At 46.0% G+C, this 27,848-nt stretch overlaps 1 protein-coding gene across 1 annotated transcript; it reads right to left on the reverse strand.

Annotated features, from left to right (window-relative positions):
* Positions 1 to 7,868: 7,868 nt before the first annotated feature.
* On the reverse strand, positions 7,869 to 13,506 carry LOC144100711 (uncharacterized). The gene is made up of 2 exons (XM_077633554.1): positions 13,310 to 13,506; positions 7,869 to 8,822 (listed from the first exon to the last, which is right to left on the reverse strand). The coding sequence occupies exon 2, from the start codon at positions 8,719 to 8,721 to the stop codon at positions 8,362 to 8,364; it is 360 nt and encodes a 119-aa protein (XP_077489680.1). The 5' UTR covers positions 8,722 to 8,822; positions 13,310 to 13,506; the 3' UTR covers positions 7,869 to 8,361.
* Between the last annotated feature and the right edge of the window lie 14,342 nt (positions 13,507 to 27,848).

Here is a 27,848-nt window from a genome sequence, read left to right on the forward strand (position 1 = left end):
CTTTCGACAATGTCAGCCATGCGGCTATAATGGAAGGCATCAACAACACCAACTGCGGGAAGAGAGTCCACGACTACGTAAGATCTTTCTTGACAGGAAGAACGGCCACAGTAGGCTTGGGAGATATAAGACGCGAGACCATAGACATTCCCAACCAATCCACGCCGCAGGGCTCGGTCATATCACCAATCCTTTTCAACCTAACCATGATTGGCCTGGCAAGAAAATTGGAAAGCATCCCAGGCATAAGACTTGCCATATATGCGGACGACATAACTGTATGGTCGAACCAGGGATCTCTGGGGCAGATGGAACAACAAATGGAAGAAGCAGCGACTTGTGTTGAGCAATATATCAATAAAAGGGGTTTAGCCTGCTCAACTGAAAAATCGGAAATCCTTAGGATAGGAAAGAAGCCGACGGATGCAAGAATAGAGATAAAGCTTTAAGGCAAGATCATCCCGGAAAGGGAGATCATTCGAGGTTTAGGCATGTGGCTACAGAGCAACGGCAAATCCAACCACACGATTGGCCTCCTTAAAAAGTCAACGGAACAAGTTTGCCGTATGGTAACCAGAGTATCTTCTAGAAGATACGGCATGAAGGAAGGCGACGCGCTAAAGCTGGTGAACAGCCTAGTCATCAGCAGAATAACTTATTCACTTCCATATCACAGCATGCTGAAAAGTGAAGAAAATCAGGCAAAGGTCCTAATCAAAGGAGCCTACAAGACAGCTTTGGGCTTACCCAGAAACACGTCGAACGACAAGCTGGCAGGACTGGGGCTGCACAACACGCTTGACGAGTTAAGCAGGGTACAAGTCATGTCACAGATACAAAAGCTAAGGAACTCGGCAACAGGGAGGGACCTTCTAAGAAGGCTGAGGTGTCCTGGACATAGAGGATAGATCGGCAAACATCCCAGACGAAATACGTCGAACCTACCAGGTTAGCCCTATACCCAGGAATATGGATCCAAATCTACACGCAGCCAGAAGACAGGCAAGGGCTGAATATGTAGAGGCGAAGATAGCCACACAAGATCAGGTAGTCTACACTGAAGCCACTCTGTACCCGCGGACTGGTAGCCAAAGCATCAAGAAAACGGTATCGGTTGTTACAGCAAAGGAGGGTGGCCTCATCAGCGGCGCATCCACGAGGGACGGAACGATAACTGAGGCAGAGGAGATCGCCGCAGCTCTAGCGGCAGCCGAGGGTTATCGCACCAACAAATCTCTCACAATCATAACAGATTCCCAAGAAGCGTGCAAACGCTACATGATAGGAAGAATTAACATGAAAACACTAAGGATTCTCTTGAAAAGGCAGCGAACCAACGAAAAGATCCAACATAGGATCTACTGGGTACCAGGACACGCCTGAGTCGAAGGCAATCTGAAGGCAGACAAGCTAGCTCGCGAGCTTACTATCCGAGCTGGTGCGTCAAACGCCTCGGACGGCCCGAAGATAACGGTAGAGCTCACGTACGCAGCTATCCTCAACCTCATCAAAGGCAGAAGACGCAAATATTCCCAGCCACATCCTCTGCTAACACAATATGAAGCGACATGTTGGAGAAGAGTCCAAACAGGAGCCTTCACCAACCTTCACAATCTACATAAGATGTATCCGGAGCAGTATAGGGATACATGTCCGTGGTGCGGGGCAACCCTCACGCTGTATCATATCACATGAGAATGCATACACAATGTAGCTTTCCGAGGTAACAAAGAGCCAAATGCGGAGCAGTGGGAGGACAGGCTAACCAGCAGCCAGCTCAAGGTCCAAAGAGACCTAGTGAGCCACGCATGCCGGATGGCCAGGGACAGTGGTGCCTTGGACTAGGGACGCCAACCACGCTAAGCCTGGAAGACATCGGCAATCTTCGGGCAAGCAGCAAGACTCCTTTATTAGAGCAATAAAGTTTATTCACTCACTCACTGAAGTTATCTTATGTCGCCTTCGCATAGGACACACACACTTGACACACAACTACTTACTTACAAAAGAAGCCAAACCAGTTTGTTAATGATGCGGCTACGGGCTCACACTAAACCATATCTTATTTACATGCTTATACCTAGATAAGCTAAGAAAGAAGTTTTTAGTCAATTTTATAATCAATGCATTCCATTTCACCCAGCACTACTCCTGAGTTATAATGCAATTGTTGACATTTCTGATGTTTTTAACTTTTTACGAGAGGTTGGTTGTCTTAATGAACTGTGAACGCCTCACTTTTTTTTATACACCTCAGCTAATTTCGCATTCCTGAGAAGAATACTGAGGTGTGTATTTCATTGGTTGGGGGCCCCGACATCCTTCCTCTGCAAAGGATGGCCGCTGAGGTTACCTGACCTTTTTAAAGCTTTTACCATTGGCCATTACAAAAAATTCTGCCTTTTTACTTCACTAGATGGTGTGAAATAATATTTTAGGTCCTTTACACCACCGCTTCATTTCTGTCATATAAAATCCAGCACAAGACAATTTCCTATACCTTGCGATTGGCGCATGAGGGCCTTAGCCATAAAACCCAACACAACACAGCACACTTGCCAAAAACTTCGCTTGTCATCCTACTTTCTAGCTTTTCCGTTGGACACGTAGGTCCCCGGAACAGAGAGTGCATTCTTCAAGCACCGCGGCGATTTGCTCTTGCCAATCGCAAGTCGTCGAAGCTTGCTCGATCCATCGACGTTGGTGGTGAGCAACACCGATATTCGGGCTTTGTTAACTTTCTCGCCGTGGGACTTATCATCACAACACGCCAGTGTTTTGTTGGGCAGCATTTGCCAGAACAAGGCTGTCTCATCGGCATTAAATATATCGCGGGGATGATATCATTCCGTGATGTCGCTCCAATTTCCGTCAATTCATTTCTGCACGCTGCTGACGTCGACCGCGCGGCTTTCACCGATGACAGCCCGGCCGACAATGCTGTGGCGCTCTTTGAAGCGCTACAGGCAACCTGAACTGCCTTTGAAGTCAGGTCTGTTCAGTGAGAAAGCGAGGTCCTTCGCTTTATGCTCAATTATGGGGCCAGAAACGGATGTTCCGCGACCTGATATCAAGGAACCACTTGTACACTGCTGCCTCGAAATCTTCATATGCAGCAGTGCGTACTTGGCGGGTGCTGGTAGCACCAGGGCCCGGATTACAGAGCTAGCACTTAAGTTGTAGAGCGTGACATCAAACTGACGACAGCATGACGACAAGGCGAGACTTCAACGCGTGACGAAACGCGGAATAAACCAATGGCTAGTAGGGTGCCGCCCCGGAAGCGTTTATTTGTACGACAAGAGGCCTATTCTCACGGCAAGGGGCAGTATGCTAACTTTTTATAAGAACACGCAGTGAATAAACTTAAGTTTTATTCTTTCAAAAAACCTATTTCACTTTCACTGACAGTAAGCAAAACAAGAACATTCACTTTTGCAGATAACTGCTTTCGTGGGTAACTTTTGTTGCCATGAGGGTGGGCTGGCAGATGTAAACAGTGAACATGGCGGCCTTCAAGAAAACAGCTGATCCCACGGTTAGTTCCTGCTTTCTTACGCGTCGTGTGAAATCACGGTTCTATTTGGTTGTCCTAAATGCGCGGACAACGCTTATCGAAGCCAGTGAAGGCCACGGGCCTCCAGAAAGAAACCTGGAAGAAACGTCGGTATCGAAAATCGACGAAGACAACTTGAGGAAAGCCTGTGTTATTGGTTTAAAGATGCCATATACCAAGTATGTAACTGGGGTTCTGTTTCTTTTGCTTTAGGAAACACAAGACGACCACGGAGCACGGTTTGTTGGGTAAGATAAACTTTTTGGCCTCATAAACGTCTGACGCACAAATGATTCAGTTAGGAAGGAGCAAGAACCAAGCAAGGCGGTTGGGCGCACGCTAACAACCTTGCTTGTTTTAGTTCGTTCTTGGCTGTGCTACAAGTTGCAGCAGCGCAGCACACGCATATGTTTGTGTGAAAACATATTAGCCCGAACGCAGAGCAAAGGTTTCTCCCTGTTGTTCCCTGCTTTCGAAAAACGAAACAGAAACCATTGCCTGTTTTCCCCGCTGTGTTTGCTGCTGCACTGCTCTGCGCGGGAATTCTAGTCTCGCAATGGCGCCTGCTCGAAGAATGTCGAGCGAGCAAGAGCTTATCTTAATAGAGTTTATAGAGAGCCATCCGCTCTTGGCTCGGGCTTCTGCCGATCTAACAAGCTCATACACAGTTGTTGAAAAGCGCGAGCTGTGGAACCAGCTCGCGTCGATACTTAACAACGAGGGGCCGGCCGTCAAGACCACCGATGGTTGGCGGCACCTTTGGCATGTGCTTTGCTGCAGGAAAAGGGCAGAATTGGCGCGCCTAAACCAAGAGGGCAGGTGAGTCCTTCAACGTCATTCTATGGAATGCCACTTGAACACGCCTTGCCGCATGCTATCGTAGGCACACCGGAGGAGGCCTGCTTGGTGGCCGAGGGGGCCGTATTATCACCCTTGTAGGCACGGCCAGTGCCACGGGCGTCGGGCCGTCGTTCTTCGATGGTGAGGCAACTGAGGTGGGTGTGCACTGCAGTAGTAGTAGTTGTGGCGGTCGCTTAATTAAATAATAATAAAAAGGAAGGATAAGATTTTTTCCAGCCCCGGCATCTGCCATCGGTACTGAAGCACCTGAGCTGGGGAGCGGAAATAAAAAAATAGCAGACAGAATGGAGAAATGAAATGAAAGAGGTGAGGGAACAGGAAGAGAGCATAGGGAGAGAGGTAATATACACAAACTATTCACACAATAAGAAAAGTGTACAGGTTGCGTGTGGGATTAGTTCACAATGAGGCAATAAAAAAACGCACACAGTACTATGTTGACTACAACTGGAGTGGGGCGTCCAGTTGTTTGTAAACCATGATGACGTTATGGGCAATTCAATGTTATGGCACTCGTGTACGAGTTTATGGCGCTATGGCTTCTTGCAACAGGAGAACCAGCAGCCCGTCACCAACGGTCCCCAGCAACCCGTCGCCAACGGTCCCCAGCACCACGCCGCCAGTGACCCCGTGAGCACGCCGCCAGTCGCCCCCCATCAGCACGTCACCAGTCTGCCCAGCAGGGTGTCAGTTGGAAGTACAGCAGGGACGAGCGGCTACGTGCGTAACCCCATGTAGGTGAACCCTTTAAAAACATGTGTGTGACTTGTGCCTTACAAGCACTGTTTACTTCATCTGTGATTTAGTTTAGTCTCGGAGGAGGTGCAGGAATGCATAAGCTAGTGGCTGCGCATTATTGATTGCTTCTCTTTTGCTAGTGCTCTTTTCGTTTCATGGTTTGCCACTGCCAACCAGCTTCACCTTTTACCCTGTTACAGCAGAGGAGATGAACGGGGAGCCCCAGCAAGTTGTCGACAAGACAGACTGAGCCCCACAGTCGGTGAGTTGTCTTGCCATTATTCAAGCTCCATGCTACCCTTTCTGGCAGCTGCTTGAAAGTAATAGCATTATGTGTTCTGACAGCATTTACAGCAGTAGCCAAATGTGCAGTGATTCTGCACTATCCGCAAAACTCTCTCTCTGGCTTTGCCACTCTGTGCAGAATGTTTATTTCTCTTGCAGTAAGGCTGCGATATCTCCTAGTAGTATAGCAAATGTGCGCATGAAATATGCTACAACAATGCTGCCCGAGATTGCTGTCCTGTATATTTATGTCAAGTCCTCGAATACATTGTACTAAATGCTTTGCTTATTACACCACATGAAGCATTGCGTGATGAGCCCATTTTCTTTCCTGACAGCTACACCGATGCCCTCGCCGCAGCCCTCACCTCAGCCCCCAGTGAAGCCCACACCAGCGCCCCGACTGCAGCCCTCATCACGTGCCACGCCTAGCCTTCTTGGCAAGCGACGGCGAGACGATGAGGCCGATGAGGTGCTGCGCCAGACGCTATACGAATCACGGCGTTTGGCGGACCTTACCGAGGCCCGGAACCGCCAGGACGCTGCGTTTCAGCAGAGCATGCTGTAGGTGTGTATTCACTGCACACACTGCACTTTTCACAGTAGAAACTGTCACCTTAAACATAAATATCAGTGCTCTCTCTTGAGCACCTCTACTTCTGTTTTGACGCCTCTTGTTGGGCGTGGTTGGGACAGCCGAGTTTATGAAAGCGACACGAGTCTTCTACACCCATACTTTGTCCACAATATCTCAGCGCCTGACCTTTTACACAAAACTTAAGCGAGACCTCAACACTGATTGACAGTAATAATTTGTAATTGGGGCTGTTTTACATGCAGGGCATGCGGGATGTGGCAGCTGCTGTGCGGGCTTCAAATGGGCAGCAAGAGCTGCTCATCCAGAACGTCAACATACTGACGCTGATCCTGCAAAAGCAGCTTGACCCACATGCACCGCATTGAATTGTTCATTTTTATTTTCGTGTTTCTATATTTATGAAAGAAGGGCTTCATATGTTTATATTTATTCAAAAACATTTTTTACTTCTCTGCCAGGTGCAGACTCATTGAACTATTTTAAGTTTGCATTTTAAAATTTCCGTTTTATGTGTTTATTTTTACTTACATTGTTTTCTTCTCAGCCAGTTGCAGAGATGTACAATTTTTTGTTTGTGTTTTTGAAGTGCTGGTTTATGCTTGTGTTTTATTACATTGTTTGCTTCTCTGTCAGGTTTCTGTTTTTATATTTATTCAAGATCATCTCTGCCATGTGCCATGGCATCATTATTTTATTTCTTGTAAGCTCTGCAGGCCCGGATGCTTCACACTATTTTCTTCCAATTATGTAATTTAAGCTCTGCCAGGTGTGGAAGCCTCCTATACTCTTTTATTTTCCATTCCTTTCAAATGTTTACCTGCAGCTGTGGCAGGTGCACAAGGTGCCATTTCTAGTGCTTGTTTTCTTTCATTGCAATATGTGGGCAAGTGCAATATGTGGGGCAAAGTTGTTCTGAAGTGACTGTAGTTATGATGGGCATCATAATATGGGGATTCTGGATAAATTTTGAACACTGATTTTGTGCCTATTAAGTTTTTTTGCATGTTCCTGAGTCGTTTTTTTCGCATTACTTTTCCTGATTTTCCGTACAGTGTCCATTGTGTGCATTGTAACATGTTCTATCTTCAATAGACACGAGGAAAAATGAGGCTTGCCAGCATTCGTCCAACGTCACTTCTGAACTAGTGCTGAAAGCAGGGAAAAAAATTTGGGGGACGCTTGAGCTCCGCCTTTATATGTATGATGCAACAATGTTAATGGCTGTTGTTTGTGGGTCCCTTTACAACTTCAAACACAGCCATGTTGGCATCATCGTCTGTGATACTCGTGTGTCTTGTACACCTAACATGGTTTTTTAGTCCAGTAAAATCTACGAAGAGGAATGTCTTGTGTAGCACTTGCTGTGCATTCCACCAGTTATGTAATGTGTTTCAGCAAAGTGCAAACCAGGGCTGCATCGGGCCTGCAAGTATGCACAACATGCCAAACTTGGGATTACTAGCATTCAAGCTGGCAGTCAAAATGAAGCTTTTTTTTTAAGGGCAAACAGCGCGTAAGACTTAGACGGAAAGCAAAGAAAACATAGGACGAGCGCTAATCCTTTGTTTCCTCTGCTTTCCGGCTATGTCTTTCGCAGTGTTCGCCTTAAAAATGTACAGCCAACTCGCCCGTTTGGCAACAGTGTAAGATTCAACTGTTCTAGTGCAATCTCTGCGCAGCACTCTACAAGGCATATGCAAATCACTGTTGATGCTGCATACTTTTGTTTCCCTGCTGTGTGTTACAGTTGGGAAACTAGTATGAACAGCTGTGGCGAAAAAATTATTTTGACCAATGAATAAACGTGGTGCAAAAAAAAACAACGCTTTACTGGTGCCTAGCAGTCTCCACACCACACTTTTTCCTCGTGCACATTCATCAAACACATAGTGACCACAATCAACTGTTTGCCTAAATGGGCACGTCGACGTAAGCAACGGCGAAAGACGGTGTACAAGGATGCATTTCACTTGTTGGATGAGATGTTTCGGCGTGTATTTCGACTTGAGAAGGAGAAAGTGCAGTAGCTGTGCGGCAAGCTTGCTGATGCACTGAAAGGCATACTGGTGACCGCTGCCGGTGGAGCAGCAGTTGGTGTGCGCACTTCATATCTTGCCACTGGAGGCTTTCAAGCACATCTAAGAAAAAGTAATTTACAAATGCTGGAATGTGGCTACCAGTGGCCAAAGGCATCCATCATATCACACAGGGGCTCACGCACTAACAGAGGGCAATGGCACTGCCCGTAGCAAGAGTGGCTACGACAACTCGCCACGCCAGCACGGCGTGTCATTGCAGCCACAGCTGCCAGATGGTCTAGGGCTTACTGCCGGTGGTGCTGCTGTCGCCGCACCATCTGCAGGTGTGCTCGCCTGTGCGGACGGGTTGTGCCAAAGAGGCCAATGATACGGTCTCGCATGGCTCTACCACGCAGGTAGGTCATGCGGGATCCTGTCCCCGCCAAGTACTCGGCAAGCAGAGGTGGTCCATTGTTGTCAGGGTCTTCAGTAGTGTCGTCTTCGTCTGCAGCCAGGGCTTCTTCAAGACAGATGTTGTGCAATGCAGCACAAAATGCAATGATGACCATCGCCCGCTCCGGCTCGTAGTGGAGTGTCCGGTACCTTTGAAGGCACCGGAAGCGGCTTTTGAGAACACCAATGCAGCGTCCCCCAACACATCGCATTGAGGCGTGTGCTGCGTTGTACTGCCCTTCTGCAGTGTTTGCACCAGGATGCCCTGACACTGGTGTGAGCAGCCACGGCTCCAGTGGGTATCCACTGTCTCCTGCACGACCAAAATTTGCAGTGAAGTGTGTTGTTGCCTATGTAATAAATGATTCATATCAAGCAGCTCAAAGCCAGTATGCTGAACCAGAATTCATAGGCATGCAGAAGATTCATGACTAAGGGGTACCTCTGTAAGCACAGCCTTCTAAGTTCATGATGTACTGTGATATCCTACACGACAATAACGATGTGCGCACCTCTTCTGCCTTGGTGTTTTACGCTTGAAATACGATTCACTTTATAACAATGTTTCTTGTGCCTCTGCACCAGCAGTAACAGTAAATACACAAAAATACGATACATGATACTGTTGCATGTCGTCCATGTTATAACCCGCCTCATTTAGGTATGAGCCACTGCTGTAGCTTTTTTTGAAAGAAAGAAAGAAAGATTTATTTCAGCAGAGCAGTTACAGCATCTGCTGCAGGGGCAGAGGCTAAAGGCTGTGGCGCCTGACGAGGCCTCTGTCCCTCTGCAGTCGAGGGAAGTGCAATACAAATTTGAGCATAACAAGAAGGTAAGTCACATAATTAAAACAAATGTGGGTAAATTATGCTATTATAACCACAAGATTAACACAATATGATAAGTACAAAAAAAATGCAAGGATACTATACAGAGATTTTGTTCAGTAGACAATACATTGAAGGACACTTATTACAAAAATAAAGTGAAAAACCATAGTAGAAAAGAAGAATACATCCTGAGTATGCATGTCATATGTACTCGTCACTCCCCGTACAAAACACCTGATATTATTAGGACATCTTTAATGTGCTTTTTGAATGTGCTAATATTAGATGCGAAATTCAAGTTACCTTCAAGTTTATTAAGAATCGAAGCCATTTGATAAGGAACTGTTTGTTTACCGTAATTGGTTCTAGTTTTTGGTATGCGTCTTTTATTGTGTCGGAAAGGATAAGTGGAGTTTTCTTCCCTGTCACAAATGTGCAGCTTCCGGAGTTGTACGAACTGAAGTAGTTTATATTAGTATAGCTGATCAGTCCTCAGCATTTTATATTTTAAGAACAAAGGAGAAGTTTGTAGGAGCTGGTAACGTCCATAATAATTTTCATAACAACGTAATATCTTTTTCTGCAGTATTATGAGCTTATTGTAATTGCCCTTTGTTGTGGTTCCCCACACCATCATCCCATATATTAGTTTTGAATAGAACAGGGAGTTGTACAACAATTGTTTTAGCCATAGAGGAATTATGTGCCCTACTTTGTATAAACATCCTTCGGTTCGTGCTAGTTCATTTGTTAGATGATTCACATGTGGCGTCCATGACAATTCTTTCTGGAACCATACGCCAAGGAATTTTTGTTCTTTTACCAAGGAAAGACATTGGTCATCAAACTTAAGTGTTATTCTTTTGTGCAGTGGTTTGTTAACGGGGCGAAATACGATAAATGTTGTCTTTTTTGAATTCAGTTCTAGCATATTTTCCTTCAGCCAGCTGGACAAGTGCACTAGATATTTACTTTTGGAGTGCTGTTATCTCATGCGATGTGAAAAAAATATTAGTGTCATCTGCATAGATAATGATCTCTGGTGTTTCAGGTATTTTCACAATATCATTAATATACGCGAGGAAGAGCAACGGTCCTAATATTGCTCCCTGTGGGACACCCTGAGTTGGTTTTAACTGTGATGAACTTGAGCCATTAATGAGTACTATTTGATATCGATCATAAAGATAAGAAGATAGAAGTTGCAGGGCAACACCACGTACACCGTACATAGATAATTTGTGTAGTAAGATGTTGTATTGTATAGAATCGAACGCCTTTTTAATATCGAGAAAAAGTCCTACAGTGTATTTTCGATCCTCAATGTTAGAAATTATTTTATCCTTAATGTATAACAAAGCCTGCTCCGTTGATTTTCCTTTTCGAAAACCATATTGACTTTCTGTAATAATGTTATGTTTATCAAAAAGTGACACTAATCGGTTATGAATGACACCTTCAAAAATTTTTGAAAGCGTTGGCAGGACGGATATAGGGCGGTAATTTGCTAAGTTTTCAGGGCCCGCGCCTTTATATATAGGGGTGACTCTTGCTACCTTTAACTTTTGTGGAAAGACTCCTGTGGACAACGTAAGATTTATAATAAAGGCCAAACTAACGGATATCACTGCGGATATATACTTCAACTCAATCGGGCCGATGACATCGATTCCAGCAGCAGCATTATTTTTAAGCTTGTTTATTAACATTTCTACTTCGTGAGGAGTTGTTGGGCGCATATAAATTGACTCGCATAACGGTGCTATGGTCGATACTGACTGATCAGTGAAATTCTTTGTTGTACAGGCATTCGAGCCTACTTTAATAAAATGCGTGTTCATAGCATTGGCGAGAGCATCACCGCGCACAATCTTGCCATCAATGGTGATTCCAGTAATATTTAAACACTTTTTAGTTCTTCCGGTGAGTGTATTTACTGCATCCCACACCTTTCTAGGATTTTCTCTTATGCTATCGAATTTACTATGGAAGTATTCTGCCTTAGCTTTCTTCAGATCGGATGGTAGTGCGTTCCGGTGCTTTTTAAATTTCAAAAATAAACCTGGATCTCTTTTGTGCAAAAATTCGTGGTACATTTTGTCCTTTGTTTTTATGCGGCTGTAAAGAAGTGAATTCATCCATGGTTTTCGGAATTTTTTGTTTCTACGAGAAATGACTTTTTCTTCTGGAAATGCCACATCATACGAGGAACGTAACAAGGTGAAGAATATATCGAAGGCTTTGTTAGCGTCTTTTTGTTTATAGATTTCACTCCAGTCAACTCTTTCTATCAGACGAGCAAAGCGCTGCAGAGTTTCATCAGTGATTTTTCGACGCGTATGAAGCAGCGCATCCGGGTCTTTCCTGGCTTTCTTTTGGGATACCGCAATAAAAAATAATGGCAAGTGGTCGCTCAAGTCAGATGAGAGCACTCCAGAATAAAATTCATGAGGTTCTAAATTTTTTACGCATACGTCTAACAGTGTTGCACTCTGTGTGGTTATTCTTGTTGGCATGCGTATGCTGTTTTCGGAATTGTATGTAGAAAGAAGAGTCTTTAGTTCGCTGGCGTGCAAGTCATTGGAAGAAAGGTCTATGTTTATATCTCCCAGAATAACGCAGGAATATTGTTTTGCACCAACGAAGGAAAAAAACGTGTCAAGAAATTGCAAGAAGTTTCTTTTGTGCCCCATTGGAGGACGATACACAACTAAGATCACAAACTTCCCAACTCGTGCTCCTAGGCATTCAATATCTGGTGATATAAATGAGAAATCTTGTAATATTTCATACGTGAGTGTTTCCTTAAAATATACAGAGATTCCTCCGCCTCTCTTGTGTTCGCGATATACATGCCGAGGAATGTAGCCAGAGAAAAGTGGTGCATCATCAGGAGTTGTAATCCATGTCTCGGAAAAGGCCAGGATGTCATAATTTATTTTGAACGGTTCGAGAAACGTATTTATATTGTCACTCTTTTTTTTAATACTTCCAATGTTCACATGCATTGCGGAAAAAGTACTATCTCTGTTGCTGTGCTGGTTATTGAATTCCTGGGTGCTATAGTAGCTATACATGCTTAACCTGTGGTGTGCTGGTGTGTTTGCTGGTGTTTCGCTTGCTACTCTTATGCAGTAATCAGGGCCAGGTCCGCGTGACTAGCGATTTGAATAGCCGACCCATGTTCTTCTTTACGGGCAAGTATTTTTCCGCCTGCAGTCCAAACGAACTTCCAACCGTTTTCCTTCTTTTTCTTGATTGCAGCAGAAAGCAGTACCTTGTTTGCCTGAGTTAGGTGTTCATTGACAAAAATTGGTTTTCCAGTTTCATCACCCAGCACAGTGGTATCAACTCTTTTTTTTCTGCATTTGTTCAGAATGTCATTTCGCTTGCTTCTGCGCACAAACCGCACGACGATGTTTTGCACATCTGAATTCTGCGTACGAACCCAGTGGCATGCATCGATATCGGCAGTATCAACTTTTTCACCAACATGGTCACCTATCTTTTGAACCACAGTGAGGGGATAAAATCCGGAGGAAACACCTTTGATTTCTAGGTTGTTCAATCGTTGATATTGCTCAAGGTCTTCACATTTGCGCGCTAAGCGTTCGTTTTCTGCCTTCAGTTCCTGGTTCTGTCTGAACATTTCTTGCATTTCTTGCCTGAGCTGCTTTATTTCATCGGCCGTGTTCTTTACTTCGGTGCAAACATCAGTGCAGAATGAAACGCTGTCTTTTAGCTCGCGCATTTCAGCCCTGAAATCACGCTTAAAATTTTCAAATGCGGTTACCAACTCTTGCAGCTCCTTCATATCTGTGGTTTCTTTTTCACACTCTTTTCCAGCGTTTTTCACGTTCCCCTTCCCCATTCTAACACATCATGCAGCAAGGGCAGTATTTGGCAGCAGTGCACCACAATAACAGACAAAATACATAAGGTAGAAACAGTTGCACACTAGAATTCTCACCTGCAAAAGCAGAGAGCAGAGAACGTTCCTTAGACAGGTGTGGTTAGCGCACTGCCGCCGAACTGCGTGGTGGGCTCGTTGCGGATGCCTTTTTATGCCGTGAATGGCCCCGGAAGCGCTGATAGCCTCTTCCCCTGTAGATTTCCGTGACGTAGGTATGGCGTTGCAAACGATGATCTTGCTTCCAGAATGCTATCTGTCTGGGACAAGGCGGATTTATAGTGGTGGCGAAGGCTGGGCCGAAAAGTGGTTTAGCGCGACTGCAGCACAACCAGAGGATGGGGGGCAAAACACTCATATAAATAAATGATAAAACTACAAAATTGGAATGTAATCTGCCAATAGAAAAGAAAAAATATATTAGCACCTTGTTTTATGAAAGAGGTAAGTCATTTTATTAAAACCTGGCAAATTTTGTATTTTTGCAACACTCTTGACCTGCCCCCTATTCATGAGTGTGCGGTGCATTACAGCGCGTCTTTGCAGGCCCTGTTTCGATACCCGGCTAACCCGGCCACAGTGGCGATTTCTTATCGCCAGCTGTCTGCGATGGTGCGCCTGGTAAAGCGTATAAATTTAGCTCGCCGGTCTCAAAATGCTCCTTTTGCGAAGTTTTCGTCGTCTTTGCACGTCGCTTCTTTGTCACCGTTCGGTAAGATTTGCACCCCGCTGCACCGCTGCGGCAGTTTTCTCGGTTTTGTCGTTTCCTTCGGCGTGCGGCCAGTGCGAAGTCTTTTTTCGTCTTTGCACGCTTCGCGCTCTTCTTTTGAAGCGCTTAGCGCTTCATTTCAAGATGAGCTTGCGGCATGTGAAGAAACGATGCTCCGTGGTACACCAAGGCGGTACACTGCGACAGCGTGGATAGTACCATTGGTGTCACGCTACACCGATTCCCGCTGGACTTTCACAGGTGTGTCGTCTGCTCTAGGTATGCGCGATAGCTTCGATATGGTTTCGCCGGGCTGTTCGCTCGTGTTTCATAGCTGTAACCCGTTCGTGCGTACTTGGCTTCATGTCTTTTTCAATGTATGGTATTTGCTCCTACGTTGAGCACGTTTGAGGGTGCTAAAGCTGGCTTTAACATTTGCCTTGCAGATGTAAACGCACCTGCTATATTCTTTCAGCTGAAGAAATTAAATGTGAAGAATAATCCCAGTGTGCTCTATGGTCTGTGTTGATGCGCCTACTTATGTCATGTTATGTTTGCTTCAATTGAAGCTGTCGTAGCATTGTTTTCTATACTTTTCAATTTCCTAACTGACAACGTTCTTGGCACTTCAGGGCTTTTTCCTTCTGCAGTGTGACTATTGAGATGATTAGCCAACTTAAACAATACTGCTTGTGCTGCCTGTGACATGTATTTTTTGTTTGTGTGCCAAGGGTGTGCTTTGTGACTGTATTTGTTTGGTTGCTGCAATAAACAATGAATATGAAACTATGAAAAGCATACTTGCCGTACACTCTATTGCGAACTGTGCACTTGAGCCAGTGCTTTGTGCATCATACCTTGCATCATACCTTGCTGTACTCAAAAGCTCTCAAAAGTACTAGCACCAGTATTTGCACTACGAATCATGCATGCTTTGCCAGTGTCTGGAAGTGTTGCTGCCTTTCTATGCTGCCCCTCCTTTACCAGTCACTTTCATTGCGTTCCCAATTGCACATTAACAAGGTCATAACTAGCAGGAACTCGAGCACATTTGACTGGCAAAGGTTGGGGCGCGCTGAAAGGCAGCAACCTTCGAGAGATACGGGCTCGAAAACGCGGTTTCTACAGAAAGACCGCTTTATAATTCGCGCCAAAAGCATACGTATGCGTGACGTAATTCTACGTCACGTTTGCGTAGTTTGCCCCCCAAAATCCGGGGGGCGCTGGAGTGCCCATGAGCCGCCATTTTTTGGACCAATGGGCGTCTATGGAGCCTTCGCTACCAGTATACATCTACCTTGTCTGGGACACGGCGAACGGGTTTTCGTTGCGAGGTAGCGCAGGATGCGGCGTGCAGAAAATCTGCAAAAGCAGAGAGCAGAGCTGTGCTGTCGTGCTGTCGAAGTGGCTCGATGATTAATAGGCTGCTTACCCAGAAGAAACTCTCCATCCTCCAGCAGCCCGTGCTCCACCTTCCGACGCAGCCGTGAGTAGCGCCAAGAAAAGGCATCGTGACAAGACCCCGGGCAGCGAGGGTCGACCGCAAGGATCTTCATGCCTGCGTCGCAGATCTGCGAGAAACACAGGCAGACAATCTTGGACGTGAACTTCCACTGTCGAGGTCGCGGCTTTCGAACCCATGCGGTCAGAAAACCAGTCTACTCACGATCATGGTGTTCATCGCGTAGTATCCTTTGCGGCTCCAGAATGCTGCCCGGTTTGCTTGGTCTCCCCGCGGCGCTTTTATGGCAATAAGCGTGCCTTCGACGCAGCCGACGACGCAGGGATGGTGCCGCGGGGAAGGAAGGTCGCCTTCGCTGCCACTTTTTCCTCGGGGTGCGCCGGGAAGCGCACCCATCCCTCCTGTGCGCCGACTTTGCAGATTGCCTCAGCAACACGCTGCACGCACTTGCTCACCGTCGGTTGTGCGAGGCCGACGGTCTGCTCGTTGCCGACGCACACTTGAAAGCCCCCGGAGGCAAAAAAACGGAGAGCGCACAGCACCTGCCGCCGCACCGACAAAGTGCTCGTCCGTACGCCTCGCAGTTCGTCCGCAAGTTCGCCGCATAACCACTCCACTTTCTCCTTATCGAGTCGAAATAACCGACGGAACAGCTCGTCCGGCAAGTCATACGCGTCCTCGTACACCGTCCTTCGTCGTTGCTGGCGCCGACGTTGCCGCCTCCGCCACCAATAAACAGCAGACGCCGCCGCCATTTTGCCTCTAAAACTGTAGACCGACTCTTCGCGGTCGCAAAAAACAGTCTAAAACCGTGGGCATAATTAAGTGTTCAACGTCATGCGTTTTTTCTTGCCCGTGACGCAGCTTTTCAATATGGCGCTGGCGACCAATAGGAGCGGGCATTTTAGAGCGCTCTCAATTGTAGAGCGGTCGGAGAGAGTTCCGTAATCCGGGCCCTGGCCTGTTAAGAAGGATGAAAAAAAAACTAAACAAGTTAATGACATACTTAACAAATGGAAGCAGCAGCTATGAAGGGCGGCATGTTGAATGCACAGAAATAAAAAAGATCAGCTTAACTATAGTTGGCCAGAAAGCATATTTTCGGGCTGCAGTGTTGAAGCATCTAATAAAGCAGCGAATTCTACTCACAGGAGAAGAGGTCCGAAACAACTTGTTCTAAGCACCTCTTTGGTTTGTCACTCGGCTTTCCCCCTTTCTGGGGCTCTCTGGTGCATGATTCCTCCTCGTAGCTGTTTACATAGAGGCACATAGCAGCTGCATTCTTGCAATGAGCTGTGATGCCAGCTTTGCATGTGCATCTCCCTCCTTGAACGAGGCGGTTCCGCCTCTCCTGGCTTGACCACGCCAACTATGAGAGAAAGAAATTGTCTGGGTATTTCTCAAACCAGCCAGACATGCTAGACCATCAAACTAATTGTAAATGTAAGGCAGCGTCAGATTTTGGGTGGCCTGGCTTATAGTTGGATGCGCCAAGACATTGCTTTTTGCTAGAGCCACGTCTCCATCTCGTCATGCATGTTTCGCTGCATTACTGTTCGCAATTGCTCTGTTACCGCATTCACTGTCTCATTATCTTACATCACTTTCTATCACCATCTGATCGGCCGTCCTATCACGCATTGGCTTTCCGTGAAAAATCTTTCGGTTATAATCGAGCCCGATTCTTCACACTGCACGCACTCACGCACACAGATTGAGTTTTGTTTTTGCTTAACGGCTTCCTTGTGGATAAAACTAACGGCACTGTACATTTCCGCGCTTGCGTCGCACGTACGACACCCGTGGCTGGGTATCACTCGCAGTTAACTACGCGTTCACGTCGCAGGTTTAACGCCTGTAATGCAGATTAGCCCACAAAACTCGTAGGCAGACGTGAGAACCGAAAAAAAAATTATGCGGCAGTAAGCCGGGTTTCGCAGTGCTTTAATTCAGCCAACCTCGCAAGCGTCAGTGAATTTTCCAACCAGCAACTAAAGCATCTGCCTCGTATTCGCCAGCAGAGATGGATCGAGTGCCCCTAATCATTGCGAGTCATTTATCGGTAGTTCGAGCATATAACAAAATGACAGACTTACCTCGACATACACGTCGTACACGATGTGGTCGCTCACTTGCGATGTGCACTTGCCACTTAGCCGGGCTCCATCGTGGTCAATACTCTGCTCCACATAGTATACATGAGAAATGAGCTTTTGACCTTTATTCAAGTTTGTTTTTCGGAAGTAGCTGTCAAGCTGAGCGACCTTTTTGTAGCCGCACTTCAGACGATACATATTGGCGCGGCGTGAGCTCGGCGCGTGCACGGAAGCGAGCGGGAGCGACGCGGCTCAAAGGGCGCGCGCCACCGCGGATGCCCCCAGTTTTTCTTTTTCTGTCGGAGATTGCGCTTTCTGTCAGGAGCAGTAGCGCCACTCTGCGACGCTGCGGTTCCCTATAACTTCCAAAAGGTGATGCACTCAGTTGCAGCTTCAAGTACTTTCCAGCCAAACGAACATTGAACGCCAGCCAACAATCTACAAAAATGTCCCCATACAAAACTCGAGCATTCCCATTAGATTAACTTTTGAATTAATAGTAATAACCACCGCTGTAACAAATGTATTTTTGAGCAGATGCCAGCTATCCGCCCCATCATTCTGTGTAGAGTAATAAAAATGGTATTCGCGCTTCTTGCAGCAGACAACAGCACTGTCAGTTTGTGACATAGCTCAGCTAGGCTGCTTCAATATGGCTGTTGCTGCCAGGGGGAGGGGCTTAGAGCCGATAACTTTAATTGAAATTGCCAGCCCAAATGCGCAAGTAGAGCTCTACATCTTTTTTAGGTATGCATAACAACGTTGTGGCTAGTACTTGCAATGTAAAAGCACGATTTTTTTGGTAGACCATGTCATTACCCCTTTAAGATGTCGATTCTACGTTTTGCCCTCATTGTGAACAAGGCTCCCGTATGGAAGCCGAAATGTCGTCTTCGTTCTTTTGGTCGGCATCATTTATTTTTTGTCATGCATCATCCTGACTAGATGGGTTTCCGTCTTACTCTTGACTTCAATATTCTAAAACACACTGCCAATGTATGTTTCCACGAACTATACTTAGGGCTGCTAGTTTTCTTTCGTGAAAAATTGTGATATAAATAAGAGCTTGTTTCCAAATACAGTCAGGCCTACATTATAACAGCCAAATAGTTATAATGAACACTCAATTATGATAAAACCACAAAAATATTATTCAGGGCAAATGGGCTGATCTTCTACCTCTGTCACACTGGAAGACTTAACGTCATACTAACTGAACAACGTTCGATGCACCTATACCATTAGGTCTCTTTCGGCACTACACAGTAATTATGGTAGTTAACTGTATATCATGTGTGCCACTCACTTGCACTGGTAGCCCCTGCTGTGCTGTGCTCAGACTACAGGAGGCAGCAGCCTCCACTGCAATTGCTCCAGCTGCAGCCAGCTCTGGCAGCCCTTCATCTGGCGCGTCTCGCAGTTCAGACGATTCTGCTGCTGCCGTTATGTCCAAGTTACACACCTACGCGACAAATTGAAAACGCCCTTGTGTATGACAGTATTGAACCTCACTACATTTCACATACCTGCTGCTGTTCGCTGCACTAGCAGATTTTTCTTTTCTTCAGGTGTTCTTGCACCTCTTCTGCACGATAAAAGCACTTGTATTCATGCCCAACAGATGGCCTGGACACCCCGTCACCAGTGAAAACCCAATAAAGATAAAAATAAAAGCACAAAATCTGGAGACAGAATGCGACTTGCGCGATATGTTAAACTGAGTGTTCACGTAATGAATGCGGTTCGGTTCTTGAGGGTTTAACGTCCCAAAGCGACTCAGGCTATGAGAGACACTGTAGTGAAGGGCTGCGGAAATTTCGACCACCTAGGGTTCTTTAACGTGCACTGACATCGCACAGTACACGAACCTCTGCAATTTCGCCTCCATCAAAATTCGACCGCCACGGCCGGGATCGAACCCCTGTCTTTCGAGCCAGCAGCCGAGCGGCATAACAACTCAGCCACCATGGCGGCTCACATAATGAATACTTCTCAATTTCTGTCATTACAGATGGCCTCTGTAATCTTTTTTTGCACCCATAAGCAGATACTGCACATTCCGCTTGTGTGCAACATAAAAAACAAGCCTTTTTCAAATCAAAAAAAGAATCCAAGAAAGCCATGAAAATACATTTGTTCAAGCCAGTAAGTTTTCTGCTTATTTTTTATCCAACTTCATACTTCAATATACATTGTATCGCATAACAATGCACTCAGCAAGACTACATAACTGGGGTGTATAGCAGAGGAGGTGTGAAAACCGGCCGGCCAGGCGAAACTGGCCCTTGAACGCATGAATGACGTGACAAGTAAACAGAGCAGCTTAAGGTCTTCAAACCTGTTTACAAATTAACAATTGCGACTGTACACTTCACAGATCACAGGGATTTAATTTTCTTAGAGCTCAGTTCGAGATTAACCTCACATTGGGGGGAAATCCCTGTAGAGCAGAAAAATATGTCCGCTCATTGCGTTGGTAGTGTGCATGATCAGCTGCATTATACTGAATTAACTCTCAAGATGTCTAAACTCAAGTTGCTGTCGTAAAGGATGCGACACTAATCCCAGAGCGCTTAGCACTGCGCCAACATTCCTTTTCATCTCTGTACTGTGCTTTTTTTTACTTCTGTACTTAAGTCACCTGCCTGCAGAAAAGAAATACCCACATCAAGACTGCATGCAGTTACCAATTGAATTTCTTAAATATTGCGAGAATTTCCGCACAGCATGGGCAATTCTAATTCATTTCAGGAGCATTCACTTTATTTACAATTAAACAGTGGAACCACGTTCATACGTTTTTCACCGGACCGCAAAAAAAAACATAACAGCCGGGAAAACGCAACAGTGAGGAAAGGTCCGAAAATTAATGAAAACAGTGCAGCTTTGCCTTGAAACAATTTATTTCGACATCAAGTGAGCTTAGGTCTTAAAAAAATCGAGACTGGTCGATTGCCGTTTTTTCCGCTCGCTGGAAAACACGCGTTTCTAGATGGCCTGGAAAGCCGCATTGCTCTCAGCGTCGCTTTGAGGTGCGACGTACCTGCGGAGGAGGTCCAGAGCCGCGACGGCTTCTCCAAAGCTCGGGCCCGCCAACTCCCCGGAATCATGCGGCTCGTGCTCCTCGTCGTCATCACAGTCTGAGGCTTCACTCGAGACCGAGTCTGCAATGATCTCAGCGATACTCTGACACTCGGACGTCACGACAGCAGTATTTACAGCGACGTAGTCGTCATATGAGAGTCTCGTGGCACCCAGCGCATTCAAAGCTTCACTCAGCTCTTGATCATGAGAGGCTGCTTCCGTCTCTACAGCTTCCGTGGAAGTTTCCTCTCCGCCGTCCATGCGAAAGCCACACCGCGTGAAGCAGTGCTGTGCAGTTGACGCGCTCACTGCAGTCCACGCTGAAGCGACGTAGTGCATAGCGCCCATTATTGAAACGATCGTAGGCTGCTGTCCGCGATCAATACGCGCCAGACAGCGCTTTACGATGGATGTCCTGTACGAGTGCTTTAAGTTCTTTGTGACGCCGGCATCCAACGGCTGCAAGTGGCTTGTAGTGCTTGCAGGAAAAAAAAAAAAACAAGCTTAACGTTCCGAAGAAACGACGGGTCTCTCGGGTGTGCAGCACAATTGTCCAGAAAAAGGACAACACTCCTGCACTGGGAGCCCATCTTGTCGAAGTAACGAAGAAATGTTTCGAACAAAGAACCCGTCATCCATGCACGACTGTTGCTTCTATAGTGACATGGCAGCAGGCGAATGTTCTTTAAGCACCGTGGGTTTCGGTATTTTCCGATTACCCATGGCTTCAGCTTGTCCAAGCCATCCATGTTGCAGCAAAGGAGCACCGTCAATCGTTCTTTGCTGCATTTGCCTCCGTGGCATGTTTCGCCCTTGAGGCTTAACGACTAGGATGGCTGCATCCGAAAGAAAAGACCCATTTCGTAGGCATTGTAAAAGTCACAAGGCTCATACCCCTCAATTATGGCAGATAGTGTGCCCTTCCAATCGTCGACTGTTTCCAAGTTTACACTTGCTGCTTCCCCGGATACCGTCTTATACGCGATGCCGTGCCTCTTCCGGAAACGGTCGATCCAGCCATTTGACGCCGCAAAATCACTCATGCCCAGTCGGTCGGCTATTTCTATCGCCTTCTCGCGCAAAATGCTGCCGTCGAAGTGAACACCGGCAGCGCGAGCTTGTTTAAACCAAGTAAGAAGCAACTCGTCGAGGTTTCCATACTTGGCGCCACGAGCCTGCTTAGCTTTCGGGCCGAAGAGCGTGGCATTCCCTTGTATCTCGGCACGCTTCGAGACGATGCTGATAAGCGTCGAGGGTGGCAGACCAAGATCCTTGGCGACGTCGACTCTTTTCCGTACTGGCTGCCTGTCGACTGCATTGAGAACATCCAGCTTTTCCTCGAGGGAAAGCGCCTTGCGCTTGCGCGACGCCATCAAAGGACGACAAATTGCTCGCGGTGTTAGCGAGGCCCGACGAGGCGTAGGGAGCATAGGTGTTGACGGGAGGACACGGACGACTCGGATTGGTTGAACCGCACAAACAAGAAAGACTGGATAAGCGAGGCCTGACGAGGCGTAGGCAGCGTAGCTGTTGACAGAAGGACGGACGACTCGGATGGGTTGAACCGCACAAACAAGAAAGACTGGATTGCTGCGGGCCCGCGGGTTTTACTCGCTTCGGCTGACGAGGCAGTGGCCATCTAGTGGCAATCTCTCCAACTCGCGTGCGGCTTTAATGGCCTCCGAGATTACCTACGCACTTGCAAGGGTGTGATCTCGGAGGCCATGGTCTTGTAGCCAATTTCGTAGCCAAGCCTGGCCAAGACTCGTCAAAATGGCGGTTGGCGCGTGTTGCCCGGCCGGGTTCGGGGTGCCAGGTTGCGACGTATCATGCGGGAACGTTTGCACAGCTACAACGTAACAGCGGGGTACCCAATACATTGGATCCTATGGGAGTTATGCCGGGACTGGACGAAAACGACGTAACAGCCGGGAAAACGCAGCAGTGAGGAACGTAACAGCGGGGTTCTACTGTATAAACATGTTAAAACCTCATATTTTGCTTCTAAGCATCTTTCATAAATGGGAGAGTTCTCTTGCTGAGACTCGTCTCCTTTAGGGTACTTGTGCGTAAACATAGCAACCCCATCTTTCTAGACAGGTGCGATGAAGAGAGAAACTTTCTTAAATGTAAATTCCGAAATCTCAACCTTATACAAAACGAAATTCTCAAATCCTTCAATGGGGAGAGGCGCCACTCCATTCTTCAAGGTGCTGAGTGTCTTGCATTTTATCGAGCAAAATCACCTCATGCTCTTATATTCATGAATCACCATACCTGGGAAAAAATATGTTAACATTAGCAAATGCTTAATACATCTGTTCATTTTGAAGACTAAAACTCTTTCGTGGCATTTGCAGCAACTGCAGCTTGCATGTCAGAAACTGCACAAAAACAATGCAGCACGACTATAAAAGCTGCGGCGTTGCACAAATATATACCATGATCTTTGAGGCTGACAGCATTTCTTGCGGCACATCGCAAGCCTACATGAGATAACCGCATCGTCAACTTAACCAAGCGTGCATACATGCTGTTGATACTTCCAAGTAATGGCTGCCTGCCCGCTAGCATGGTGCCAGCGCCCTAGATTGCAGCTCTTGATTTTGCCCTAGTGACATTCACGTGCAAGCGGGCTACTCCTCTGAATGGTGAATGTACCGCACTTTTCACCTCCCTTCTAAGCACCTTAGCATATCTGTTTGACCAGTGGGGTGAATGACTAATTACGACACAGTGCTATTCGTAAAGCTCCAATTCAACAACAAGCAGTCTTAAAAATGGTGACCGTCAAGCAATGCAATGAATCAGACCTCAGGCAAAGACAATGCAGGCACCATACATGATGCCCGTTTGGAAATGAGCCAGAAATAGATGTGTCATGTTACCTTGATTGCTTCATTACTGGCTGGAAGCCGCCACTCATTCTTCTATGCACTACACACTACCATTCATTCCACTACACCTGTACTCGTATACTACTCAAAAAGATAAAACGGAACTTCTCACCAGCAAATACCGCCACAACATTCTGAATTTTACCCACCAGAAAGTCAGCAATGAAAATATTATCAAGACCCTGAGGCAAACAACTAAATTTCACAAGGCTCACCTCTGCACCTCATTTATGAAAGGGCATCTTAGTCAAAGCATGCATTGCCCCTGCCTAATGTTCTCTAACAGGCCCTACTGCATGCTTGCTAAGAATAGTTGCTATAAACGTGGAACTAACAAACAGCAGCCACGCTGACAAAGAAACACCAGCAAACACTGTTGGCACTGCGTTCCTCATGCATCAATTTTCTTCTTGGGATGCAAACAGTTATGTGCCTCACCAATTCCTTTCACAACCACTTCTTGAAGGTCATAGTTTCGCTTTCGTTCCTCTGCCAGCTTTTTTCGTAGAGACCTGATATCCCATTGTAGTTTTTCTATTTCTTTTTGTTTGGCATCCAGTGCCCCCTTTTCAATGAGCTCTTCATCTGAAGAGCAGCTCTCTTCAGCTGCAAAAAGCGCAGCTTTTTGTAGAGAGCCTTTTTCTTTTGGGCCTTCTTTTCTTTCTGGCTCGTAACCTTCTGAAATGAAAAGGAACATATATATCTTATTACTATCATTCTAAAGCACATTCATGTGCACATTTCCAGCCCCATAAAAAACTAACTTCTAAGAATAAGATAAAATGCAAGAATAACCATAATTATGGTGCTATTCCTTGCTTTTAGCACAACTACCATGGGCCCACTAGAAGTGTTTTCCAAACAGCATAACCAACTTGCAAGTAGTCTGCCATACTCTGACTACAAAAAAAAAGTGTTGCCCAACCAACTCTGTGCATCATCCTATGGAAGGCTTTTGTGCGAATGAGGTGAAAAAAAAGTTGTGCATACTGCAACCATTTTGACTCCACATGGTTGCGTCTCGACTAAACAGATCATAACATTTTAACGCCATAAACTGATTATCAACCAGTGAAGAATTTTTATTTGTGGATGATTATACTATTACAAAGCAAATCAACAGGTGATGCCACTATATTTAAACCCATAACTGCCTTTTAATGTCATTGTTAAAGGGAAACCAAACGGGAACACCAAGTTGCAATAGACTGCTAGATTAACATCTCAGGATGACGACAGCAAGGCTTTCATAAGTCAGAAGATTGCCTCCAAGTGAAGCACCTGTGGTGACACCCCATGCAGATTCCAGAAACTGGAGCTCGGGGCGTGTCCACTTCTCCGGCAGCAATTGGATGAGTGGTTTGACACATGGCCTTACGACTATTTTGCCATCAGTGCACATTCCTCATTGAAATATGAAGAAAGCAGTGTGGCAAGAGCAGTCAAAATGTGAATTACATAATAAAAACAGCACAACAGCACAAACCAGATGGTGGACAGAAAGATGAGACACGAATGTCAGTACAGAGACTTTCGCCTTGCATTCTGTGCATCCACACTGCGTGCAGCCATTCTACGAGCATGTTTAGATTGGTATCCTTGCAACAGATTTACACTGTTTCCTTTGCTCGGCAGTGAGTCGAGCGGTTGCTTGTTCAGCTTTATCGCCAGCTCTTCTGCCGTTGCTGCATTATAGACATCTCAATTAAACATAATACTCGTGAAACAATACAACTTATGAACAAAGCAGTGTACAATTATCACAACAATTACAAATAGTATTCCCAGCCGTGGATTCATGTAATACATGCAGGAGCAGCATGCTATTCTATACATGAGTGATGCCAGGTTAATCTGTACCTTGAAGAAATAATTTGTGCCCATTAAGAGCTGTCCAACTCTGGGTATTGTACATGCTTGAAGTGGTAATTAACATGACAAAGTTGTGATTGTTAATAATGTAGTGCATTCTGCATACAGGTCACAATAAGTTTGCACAACAGACAGTTTTCATTCTTCTGGACGTTGTGCTGACCTCGGATAACAACCTTATGTTCCTGACTGCATGCATAGACTAATGAGATACGAAGCCTGGGCATGGTGCTTTTAAACCTTCTGCAGGCACAGACATATAGGAGGTATTCACGTGACGTCATCCACGAGGGGTGCTAGCATCTGGCGCGGCATTCACCATGTTCACAGTCAAGTTCACCGCCATTGCAGCCAGCCGCAGCATTGAACTCCTTGCGAGTTAAATGTCTCTCACGTCTCGTAGACAGAGTGGGTACACAGTGGTGCTCAATGAAAAAAGCAGCATTTTGGCAGGACAAAGAAAGGAGAGGACAGGAAGGGTGCTACATTTAACACTGAATGAAAATGAACACCGAAAAAAAACGTCCCATCAACAAGCAACAACATGCATGCGAAAATCTTCAAAGAATGCAAAAAAACGACAATGATAACCTAGAAATCAGACAGTAAAAGAAAAAAAGAAAGAGGGAAGCGAAAGCTCAAGAGGACTGAACCATGAACAGCATGAAACCGAAAATAGCGGGCACCCTAAAAAGGTTTCACTTGGTGAAAACAAACTTATACGACCGAGGAGGTGCAGGTGTGGCATGCGACGTGCAGGACTGCTGCTGCAAGTTGAATTCACTAATGTCGAGGCTTGTCTTGTGCATGGCTTGATTTTTCGACAGGTCAAAAAATTAAACTACAAATTTCTGAAACCATGCAAATATTTGACAAAAGGAGACATGCGTGAGAGTGTGGAGGACTCGAATGCCACTTTTTGGAGGGTAAGCAATTTGCAACGTGTCGGCTCAGTTAGCTAGTAGTTAGCTTGTCATCTGTATCTACTGAAAGTAACATGCTAATGCTCAAGCTGGCGGAATCGATACACATGGCATTGCTGTGAACCTAGATTCCAGGCCATGTGCATTTGAAGCAGTTTTATGTTGCTACAATCAAAACTGTAAAACATTCTCACTAGGTCTGCTGTTCATGCTGTGAGCACATTACAGTTTTTGTTTCACTGTTATGTCATCTACTGGAACAGCATATGTTAAGCTTCAATGGATTTTGGACTACAGCTATTGGAAATATGATTTTCTGTGCTGCTAAGTTTTGTAACTGGAGCTTGTAATCATGCGCTCCTTATCGATGACGGGTCCCATGTGAGAGCAGACAGTACCGACCGATACAAAAAAGCTTGTGTTGTGTCCACTCTTGCGTGTAATGCAGCTTGCTAATTTGGCTGTCTAGTTGCAGCACAAGCTAGGGCGGCTGCCTAAAAGCAACACTGAAAGGCAGTAGTGTGGCTTGGTGGACTTGTTGGTTCATAGTCTTGAAAAACACTGTAGCGCAGCAGAAGACGAAATAGCGCCCGTGGTGTTTGTCTCTGTTCTTTGTGTTTTCGTCTTCTGCTGTGCAACAGTGTTTTTCAAGACTGGGAGGCAGTGCAGCTATACCATGGCAACGAAGAATTCTGCTTCAAAGTTCATGCACATAGAGTATTACACATAGAAAGTGGACGCTGATGCATTTAAAAGCGTGCAAAATGTTGCGGATCACTAACAGGTGCCTCGCGGCGTACTTGACACTGTGCGAACCAGTGCAAAACGGCCCCAAACAATGCACGCTAGCGCAGCGACGCTCGACCGCCTGGTAGCACTCCTTCAGTGAATACCTCCTATAAGGAGTATGCACGAAAGACGGCAGCGTGATTCTATGGGGTGAGCAGCCATCTTGTATTCATTAGCCGATGCCCACTACACTCGCAGCAGCCGCTACAGCAACATGCTGTGCTAAAGCAAGCATGAGCGTGATAACTGCTTGTAAGGGATGTACTACAAGTAGCCTAACTGTCAGCAAAGAGAATGGCTTCAGTTTCTACATATTACGCAGTGACACTATCTGAATGCAATAAGACGACGTTATGAAGAGAAAACAAAAACGATTGGGATGGACCTTTTCACTCTGCAGGCAAGCGTCTGCGTCCAGGACATAGCTTGTGCCATGCATGTATGCTTCAGACATCCAATAGTTCTTGATGTTAGGAAAAAGCTTCATTACTCATAAGCAACTGAAATTGTGGAAGGCGCTGAGGCCTACAACTTGTAATGAGCGACTGAGTGCGTGAACTGTCAGTGAAGGAAGTGTCGCCTGACCCCGTAGACGTGATAACAAAGGTTAGACGGCTTCTTTTGTACCTTAACGTGTGCAAAGCCAGAACCAGTCTCTGCTAAGTGTGTGGGTGGTGTCCAAGAGCAAAGGCGACGAATTGCTGCACACTGCACCAGCATAGAAGGGAATGGCGAAGCCTCTTACCATGTTGCTACCATTTATTTCT

Source organism: Amblyomma americanum, chromosome 8 (genome assembly GCF_052857255.1).
Source record: "Amblyomma americanum isolate KBUSLIRL-KWMA chromosome 8, ASM5285725v1, whole genome shotgun sequence".
NCBI lineage: Eukaryota > Metazoa > Arthropoda > Arachnida > Ixodida > Ixodidae > Amblyomma > Amblyomma americanum.

What these genes read in the sequence shown, in the direction of transcription:
- LOC144100711 (XM_077633554.1), bottom strand. Translation starts at nt 8,721, where the DNA reads ATGCGATGTGTTGGGGGACGCTGCATTGGTGTTCTCAAAAGCCGCTTC.